This window comes from Mus pahari, chromosome 15 (assembly GCF_900095145.1).
Source record: "Mus pahari chromosome 15, PAHARI_EIJ_v1.1, whole genome shotgun sequence".
NCBI lineage: Eukaryota > Metazoa > Chordata > Mammalia > Rodentia > Muridae > Mus > Mus pahari.
Genome location: NC_034604.1, coordinates 61,109,485 through 61,119,298, shown reverse-complemented (window position 1 = coordinate 61,119,298; position 9,814 = coordinate 61,109,485). Strand labels below are relative to the sequence as shown.

Here is a 9,814-nt window from a genome sequence, read left to right as displayed (position 1 = left end):
AAAAAAAAAAGAGTTGCCATGGTCATGTGTCTCTTTACAACAATAAAACCCTAAGATAACACGCTTTCCCTTTAAACACAACTGCTTTTATCATCAGAAAGGAGTTTAAAAGATCTTTACCTCTGTTATATTTTTTCTATAAGAACTAAATAAGATCTTGGTAAAAAGAGGAAAGAAAAACCTTATATTCTAACATGTGTACAATAATAGATGATAGACACATAGCATTACTTCATTTCTTTCATAATCCTTCTAATTGTGCCTGTGTGTGTGTGTGTGTGTGTGTGTGTGTGTGTGTGTGTGTGTGTGTATGTGTGTATACTTCTTTGTATGCAGAGAGACAGGCCAGAGGTCAACATAAGGGGCTGTTCTGCCATCATCTACCATATGTTTTGAGACAAAGGTTTTCACTGCACTGTTGCAGGTAAGCTAGCTGGCCCAGGAAGCCCCTGGAATCCATCTGTCTCCACCCCTCCCAGCACAGCTGTTACAGGGGTGCCAGGGGTCCAGACTCAAAGCCTCAGCCTATGCAGCAAGCCCTTTACGCCCTAAACTCTATTTGGAAGGACTTTCCACAGTGGCCATACTGTTTTGTGTTCTCTCCAGCAGCAGCAAATGTCCTAGTTGTACATCCTTGCTCCACCATTGGGGGCTTAGAGGGGTTTGTTTGACGATAACCTCCTGACATATCTAAGGTGATTTCCCATTGTAGTTTGGATTTTCATTTCCCTAGTGATTGATGATTGATGTTTGAACATTTTTTCATGTAGTTGTGAATAGTTTCTGTGTAACCTTTGGATTGTCTACTTAGGTTCTTTCCTTGATTTTAAGTCAAGGCCATCAGTTATTATTTTATTATTAAGTTATTAATTGTTAACCTATTTTGAATGGATAAATAAGCATGTAAGTTGTGTGAGCAGCAAGTTCCTTTCCCCCATGAAGTAAACTGCCTCTCAACTGTAAGGGTCCTGCAGCAGCAGCAGCAGCAATGTCAGCAGCTTGAAGCAAATGAGGACTAGAAGTACTCCAGACCTCGCCTTGTGACGTAATGTCTGTCAGTCAGTCCCTGCCCCCCGCACACTTCACAGCCTCCTAGAACATGAGCCCAAAGGGGACATTCACATTCAAACCATACGAATTTTAAGATTGTCTTTTCTGTTTCTGGGACAACTACTATTAAGATTCCCACGGAATAGGCAGGAGGAGGCTGGAGGGATGAATCAGCAGGTAGGAGCCCTGGCTATTCTTCTAGAAGACATGGGTGCAACCCCAGTACACTCACATGGCAGCCTACAACTGTCTGTAGCTCCAGTTCCCGAGGATCTGCCACCAGCCTCCTACCCCATACTTCTGGCCCTTGAGTGCCCATATGTGTATATAAGTGATGTATACACTTTCATGACAGCAAAGTACTCACACAATATAAAATTAAATCAATCTTTAAATCTTTTTTCTTTAAAAAGAAGATTCTCTGGGGAATGAGGACTAGAGCTCCAGGGTAGAGTCTTTGCTTATCATGAATGAGGCCCTTAGTTTAATCCCTGGGCATGGTGGCACATACCCTTAATGCTGACACTCGAGAGGCAGAGGCAGATGACTCTTTGCAAGTTTGAGACCAACCTGTCTACACGGTGAGATCCTGTCTCAGAAAAAAAAAAAAAAAAGGAAAAGAAAAAGAAAAAGGATTTTCATGGGAACACACATCTCTAATCCCAGCACTTGTTTGGGTGGCAGAAGGATCAGTGACTTGAGGCCAGCCTTGGCTATGTACAGTGTGTAGCCTTAAAAGAGGAGAGAGGAGGAAGAGTAGGCACAGGGAGAGAAAAGAAACAATGATTTTTTTTAACTGGGATTGAGTTGAATCTGTAGGTGACTAGGGTATGTTGATTTTGTTTTGTTTTGTTTTTGAGACAGGGTCACCATGTAGCCCTAGCTCTCCTGGAACTCAAAGAGATAGATAGCCCTGCCTCTGCCTTCTCAGTGCAGGGTTAAAGACATGTGCTACTATTCCCAGAAGCCTTATGGCTTAACAGTATTATTCTTCCAGCCTAGGAGCACAAGCCATCTTTGCATTTGTTTATGTCTTATAGTTTCCCACATTACTAATGTCTCTGAATAGCTTTATTTTTAGTGATGTAACCAATGGGCTTATTTTCTTGTGTTACTTTTCATATGGGTTAAATTAACACACAGTACGCCTGTCTTATGCCGATTTTCTATCAGGAAACTTGACTGAATTTAGTATCACTTTAAAAGAGATTTTTATTACTATTTTCCTTTATGTGTGTAAGTTCATGTACCACACGCATGGCTGGTACCTGTGGAGTTAAAGATACTTGTGAGTTGCCATGTGGGTGCTGGGAGCAAACCCACATTCTCTAGAAGAGCTAAGCCATCTCTCCAGCCCTGAGCTAGTATTCTCACAGAGCAGAGGCCCACATGCACAGAGATGGGCTCCCACACCAGTCATCCATCATTCAAGACAAATCTCTGACAGAGCAGTCTGATTGAGGCAGTTCGTCAATTGAGTTCTCTTTTCCCAAGTGAATTTAGGTTTTGTCAAGGTAACAAAACTAACCAGGATGCCATCCTGTGTCCCAGAAATAAATCCTGTGACCTTTTAAGGCTTTATTTTCTTTGTTTGTGTTTTAACTTCAGTGTTCCTCCTCCTCCTGTGGTTTAGAACAGTTTGGAAAAGATTGGAATTAGTTCATCTTTCACAGCTTGGTAGAGTCATGGGTGAAGCAATCTAGTTTGAGAGTTTTCTTCTGGGGAGGTTTTCTGTTTGTTTTGTGTTCTGTGACAGTGTCTCATAGGTCAGGTGCTTCTCAGACTTACTCTATAGCTAAGGATTGATTGACTCAGGGCTGACATCCCAGGCCTGTGCTACCACTCCGACACTTTTGTTTTTTTCCTGAGACAGGGTCACAGCTCTGACAGGCCTCAAACTCACTCTATGGACCATGCTGGGCCCAAACTCGCAGCGGTCCTCCTGAGGGCTGACATCCCAGGTTGGGAGTTTGTGGACTACTGATACATTTAGTCTCTCATGGCAGGCCTTCTCTTAACACCTGGCCTTATTTCACCTTTCAAGATTTTATGTAAAGGCTAACCCTGCTTTAGAAAAATTGAAGGGCAGATTTATGTTGTGTTTACTGTATTTAACCCTGAGCACTGATGTTTCACAGTATCTAGAATTGAGTAGTTGTAGAAAGTGATTATTCAAACACTGGTGAGGTGCCTCAGCTACTTAAGCACTTGCCACCAAGCCTGATGACCCAAGTGTGATCTCTAGAAGGACCCACTTGGTAGAAGGGACAGTCCTCAAGTTGTCCTCTGAGACACATACACACTAAAGTAAAATAGATTTTTAAGGAAAATGATTGCTCTGATTTCCTTGCTTCTAGAATTCTGAGTTTAAACTAATCTCAAATGGAAAGTAAGAAATTTTGCTCCCCCACCCCTACCCCACTGTGTTGGGTTTTACTATAGACTTGTATTTTAGGGTATTTGGTTAGAATAGGATTGGTAGAATTAACTTGGAAAAACAAATTTCTCTAAAGATTTTTATATTTCCTCCTTGTAATTGCAAGTGGAAACAATGCAGATATTTGGGAAATGTCTTAATGCCCACAGAGACTATTGCCCATAATTTCAAAATCTGTGAGCATTCACTGTGAACTTGTGCATTATAAAATAAGAGTGAGGGTTAAGAAGTGGCTTGGTCAGTAGGCACTTGCCTTCAAGCAGAAGGGTTTGCGTTCAGTCCTAGAAGCCATGCACAAATGCCCAGCAAGGTGGTTCAAGCTCAGAGTCCCTGAACTGAGAGAGACGGGTGGAGGAGGGAGAGGATCCTTGAGGCTCGTGGCCACCCAGTCTTGCCTAGTTGGTAAACTCCAGGCCACTGAAAGACATGACTTGAAGGAGGTAGACAGCCTTCCTTCCCAATGTTGACACCCAAGCTTGTCCTTCAGCTTCTATACATGCATAAAATATAAAATAAAAAATTTTAAATAGGTGGTGGTAATGTACCCTTTAACCCTAGCACTCAGGAGGCAGAAGCAAGCAGATTTTTGAGTTCTAGGCCAGCCAGAACAGAGTAAGTTCCAGGAAAGCCAAGGCTACCCAGAGAATTCCTGTCTCAAAAGAAAGAGAGAGGAAGGGGGGGAGGGAGGGAGGGAGGGAGGGAGAGAGAGAGAGAGAGAGAGAGAGAGAGAGAGAGAGAGAGAGAAATAATAATAGCAAAAACTATTCTTTTGGTTTAACATTGGTATGGCCTGAACATTTTTTATCATTAAATATAAATCAATCATGATTTATTTGGATGTGATCTCCCAACAATGCCTAAATGATGTTTACCTATTCCCTTACTATTATATGGACCATTTCTATTTTTTTCCTAGGATGTCTGAAATTATTATTGTACCTCACTCTCTGTTCATGTATTGATATTTTTCTGTTCTAAACTTCTTAGTTACAGTGATCCTTCACTGTGGTCCTTTTGCTGGTATATGAAGCTGAAAAATGAGAGCCTTAGTTAGGAAATTTCACTCAGACTCCAAGTAAACAAACAACAAGAGGAGAAGCAGGGAATGCAGCTCAGTTTCTGGCGTACTGTACACCCTGCATAAAGCAACAGGTTAGCTTAACAAATACAAAGAAAGGAGAGGGGAAAAAGGAACTGCATCTCCTAAGAAAGGATAGTATTTCTTTTGTGTGTGGTGATCAGTTTATTCAAAACTTATGTTCATCTACCAGAGAAGAGCTCAATGAAAGATATTAGCAAACTTGATTAAGAGTGGTTTGAGATGTAAATTATTTTATTTGCTATACTTAGTAAGGGAAATCTGGAATATATTAAAATTTAGAACTGAGTATTATTATTTTTTTGAATGGCAAGTGGAAAATTATTCTCATCAACACAAAGTCTCTATCTACTTTCCTGAAACATCTAAACATCTCACTTGCACATTGGGGTGGAAATGCTTAAACTCAGTTCCTGCCCATTAAACATTATTTACAACTTACTTACTATGTCCTGACATAGCTTTTGAATGAAAGTGAGCACTGCATACAAAAAGAATGCCATCACTTCTGGGGAGATTAGGTTCTTATCTTTTCTCTCTATCTTGTTTTCATTTTCAGTATGTTTAAAGTGTTACATTTTCTTTTTATTGTTATTCTGTCGTTGTCGTAAAGCTGGAATTAAGACTCTTGTAGTTGTTTTACATGTCAGACTTGCATCCATGAGCTTCTATCTAGACCCCCAAGGAGAGCCAGCGAGAGCCCTGCCTCCCTGCCCTGTCTGCCTTTGGATCCCTAACGGCTGAATTACTTTCTCTTTATTGTTTGTTTTCTTTTTTGCAGCAGTGCGGCCACTTAGCATGTCTCACAGTTTTGACTTGTCAGGTAAAAAAAAAAAAAAAGCACTTTCATACCTGACGTGGTTGTGTGATTTCTGTGAGTCACATTCATTTGTCTGCTTGTTTAAACATGCCAGAAAGGAAAATTGAAAAGTTTCCTTCTAAGCTGTGGTCAGCTTAAAATAAAATAGCCTACCTATTTCAAAGCAGTACATGTAAATACAACCACAGTGAGTGTGCAGCCTCCCAGAAGGCAGTGGGTGTAGCCACCCAGTGTATGGTAGCTCTCACTGGGTCAGGCCTTTCCTGTAAGGGAACAGAGAAAAACTTATAGAGACAGATTTAAAGTGCTTCTTCCTCTGAAACACTGAGAGCCAGCTCCTGCACCGCTCTCTGCTGAATGGGTAGAGCCTGTTACTCATGATCTCTGCTGAATATGCACAGAAGATCACCATCAGTACTGTCTGTCCTGTGCCCTACGTTTACAGTGTGCTTCACAATTTCTGTGTAGTGGGCCAGGGTGATGGTTAAATGAATAACTGAAAATGGCTAAGTTTGACTATAAAACTAGCTTCTTTTTTTTAAGTAAAAATTTAAATACATTTTTGAGAAATTTTTCATATTTTTCTTAATTATAAGATTTTGCAAATCCTGTTATCTAATTTCACAAGTCACTGTTTCAGATTAAAATGAGGTTACGATGCATTCTTTCAGAATGTTCTTTGAAATGTTATAGACTACCTCTTAAGTTACAAAGAATTGTTGACATACAAATTCATCCTTAATAAGCCAGCAAGTTATAGTAGCTTTTTCTGCTGCATTATTATTGACTATTTACTGTCTTGTAACTACAGGCTAGTCTCCATGCTTTTTTAGTTTTCTGTTTATTTTTGTAGCTCTCAGGCATGACTAATATTTTGGTCTTAAACTTTTTTTTTTTTTTGACTGACCACCAAAGAGCCTTTTCTATTTCCTTTGTCCACTTGGCTGATTTCATTTATTTTATGAATCATTTGTGTTGTGAATTTGTAAATAATTTAGACTAGGAAATAAAGCCAAAATTTGGACCATGTGTGTTATGACTAACCTCTAAAAGCTGGCCACATCCGTTTCCTATCCTGTCACTCTGGACGTGTACTGGCCATGCTTGCATTGATTGTATAAGGGGTAGGACACCTGACCACATGGTCACCGACTCGCCAGCATAGCCAGGCATGCTGGCAGAGCCGGCAGCACAGGCTTGTGTTGTCAGCTTTCCTTGTTTGCTGTCATCTCTTTGTCTGTGCCTGGTGGTGTGCTGTGTGACTGCCCTGTGCTCACTGCTGACCTCTGTGCTGCTTGGGTTTTCATCGATGCTGTCACTGTTCATTAAACCGCCCAGATCATAAGTGGGGAAGAGTATTCCATTCTTCCAACTCTGAAGACTAAAGTGCATCCTTAGTAGGGAAATGAATTAAGGCGTAAACAGCCTAAACCTGTAGCATAGATAGTGACTGAACTTCAGTGCAGAGTGAAGAAGTGTATTCTGCTGTTCAAGTGAATCTTAGAACTATTTCTTAGTGAAAATCCTAATAAGCCATTCAACATCAATTGAGGTAAGTCTGATTTATTTTTCTTATGCAAGTATTAAATGTATAATCCATGTTACAGTCACATTTCCTCCAACTAAATAAAGGAGCAGACAGAATTATTCAAGTATTAATATCTTGGACATGCTTTTTAGACTCTGAATCTAAGACATGATGACATGATAATTTCTTAAAAAAAAAAAAACCTATTTTATAATCTTAACATGTGCTCTACATACAGATATCATTTTTCCCTCAAGAAATACTCTTTTGCCGAGCGTGGTGGTGCACACCTTTAATTCCAGCACTCAGGAGGCAGAGGCAGGTGGATTTCTGAGTTCAAGACCAGCCTGGTCTACAAAGTGAGTTCCAGGACAGCCAGGGCTACACAGAGAAACCCTGTCTCGAAAAACAAAACAAAACAAAACAAAAAAATACTCTTTTAAGAGTTTGACTCATCTCACTTAATATACTGAATCATATATATTATTTCAATAGTATATAAAAATAATCAAACTCCTTAAACTATGTTATGCCCAACCTTACAGGAAATGAGACTACACAGTGTCTAGCGTTGGAATCACCAGAAGCCTCCTGGCAGGACCTCTTACCAGTCACGTTATCCTCAGAGCTTCACTTAGTACAGATGTAGTGAGTGAGCCACATGACAGCTGTTGGTCTCACAGCAACCATGGAGCTGTTTACAAAGCTCCCCCATCAATGCATCTCAGTGAAATGAGCCAGGACAGCCTTTGTCATTTCGTGGATTTCCCTAAACTTCAGTTTATATGTCATTTTGCCAACTTCCTCCCCAATTGTGTGTGTGTGTGTGTGTGTGTGTGTGTGTGTGTAACTAATGTGAACTAAATTCCCAGAGTGTGGCATAGTGTAGGAAAGTGCTGCGCTACAGTACCTGAGTTACTTCCATTGCCTGACTTTATGAGGTGCTGGGGATTAAACCCGGGCCCTGGATATACTAAACAAGCACTCAGCCAGTGGAGTCCACTTTATTTTGAAGCAGGTCTACTCAGGCTGGTTTTGAGTTCACTTTGTATGTCAAGCAGAGCTTGATCAGTGAACTTGCCAACCTCCTGCCTTACTCTCCCAGGTGCTGGGATTGCAGGCATGCACCACCACACCAACCTTTGGATTTTGCCAGTTGTATTAATCAGGATTGTCTAGACACAGAGCTCATGGAATGAGTTATTATGTAACATATGTTACATGTATATAACTTACACATCTATGATTTAATATGTATCTTGGCTTACAAGTTGTGTTCCAACTGTTCCAACAGTGACTATCTCCTGACAAAATGTCCAGAAGTCCAGTGTCTTGGTCCAAGATGCTCGATGTCTCAGATGGTCGTCAGCATAACCAGGAGGGAATAAACTCACCAATGAGAGACCAAACTGGCAGAGAGCAACTGCTTCCTTCTTCTGTGGTCCTTATATAGACTGCCACTAGAGCCGTGACTCAGTTAAGATAGATCTTCCCACCCCAAAAGATCCAGATGTAGGGAGGGTCTTCCCAATTCAAATGACTTAATTAAGAAAAGTCCCTCACAGGTGGATCCAGCCTCTTCAATGTATTCAAGTTAATAACCAAGAATAGCCACCACACCAACACTACTTAAGTATTTTTAATCTGAACAGTATTGAATACTATCAACACAACTTTAAAATTTGTTTTTATTTTGTTTTGTTTTTCAAGACAGGGTTTCTGTGTAACAGCCCTGTCCATCTGGGACTCTATTTGTAGACCAGGCTCAAACTCATGGAGATCTTCCTGCCTCTACCTCCTAGGTGCTGGGATTAAAGATGTTCATCACCAAGTCTGGCTCTCACAGTTTAACATTTTTAATCTACCCTGGCTCTGGAGAGATAACTCAGTAATTGAGGGTAGACTAATGGCTAGTTTTCCAGAGAATTGTTGTGGCAGCTCACAACCATCTGTCATTTCAGTTCCTGGGGATCCAACACCCACTTCTGGTCTCCACTGGTACATATCTGATGCACTTATATATGTTTAGACAAAAACACTCATACATACAAAATAAAAATAAATAAATCTTTTTTAAAAATTTAATTCTTAAACAACTTCTAAATTTTCTTAAGCAATAACACCCACAAATGTGGGTCTCATATCATAGTTGTTTACAAGACAGTAAATGGATATATAATCAGTAAAGTCTCTCTGCCTGGAAAGTGTGAGCCAATCTTAGAAGCTGGGATTGTTAAATCTCTCTCTGAGAGGTGGGCTAGCTCACTAACTTTTGCTGCTGGAACACAGGCAACTGAGAAGGGACACAAGTGCAATTTGTTGTTTATATATTTATTTCTTTTTGTTTATTTTTATTTATTTATTTATCTATTTATTTTGAGACAGGGTCTTACTATGTAACCCTGGGTGTCCTGGAACTGTGTAAACCAGGCTGGCCTTAAATTCAAGATCTTCCTGCCTCTGCCCATGAGTGCTGAGACTAAAGGCGTGCACCACCCTGCCTGGCTCAATAGTCGTTTTAGGCAATTAACTATATAAGTCATTTTTGTAGGAGGTATATTCTAAGGTACCTTTTTCCTTTTTTGTTCTTATCATTTGTTTTGAAATCCGTCTTACTCCCTGGCCCAATCTAGCCACCTAAAAATCCTCATGCCTTCGTCTCTCAAGTACTGGGATCATAGGTGTGAGCTACCAAGCCTGGCTTCTTTTTCTTAAATAGAAACTAATCTTTCAGTATCATATAAACTGAGCATGGTGTTACACACTTTAATCCCAGCATAAGAGAAGTGGAGGCTAGAGGATCAGAGGTTGATCCTTCTCAGCTACATAGTGAATTCAAGGCCAGCCTGGTGTGCATGAGACCCTATCTCAACACACACA

General features: G+C 40.4%; 1 protein-coding gene across 6 annotated transcripts in view; it reads left to right on the top strand.

Moving 5' to 3' along the window:
• Positions 1-9,814, top strand: part of Spire1 (spire type actin nucleation factor 1) — a 127,259-nt gene that overhangs the window by 93,853 nt on the left and 23,592 nt on the right. For 2 of the 6 annotated variants that reach the window (XM_029546940.1, XM_029546938.1), the window contains exon 9: positions 5,368-5,409. The exons of 2 other annotated variants lie outside the window; for them this stretch is intronic. In XM_029546940.1, coding sequence (XP_029402800.1) covers positions 5,368-5,409 — 42 coding nt within the window. The remainder of the gene's footprint in view (positions 1-5,367; positions 5,410-9,814) is intronic. 2 more of the 6 variants (XM_029546937.1, XM_021214551.2) reach the window with 1 other exon arrangement.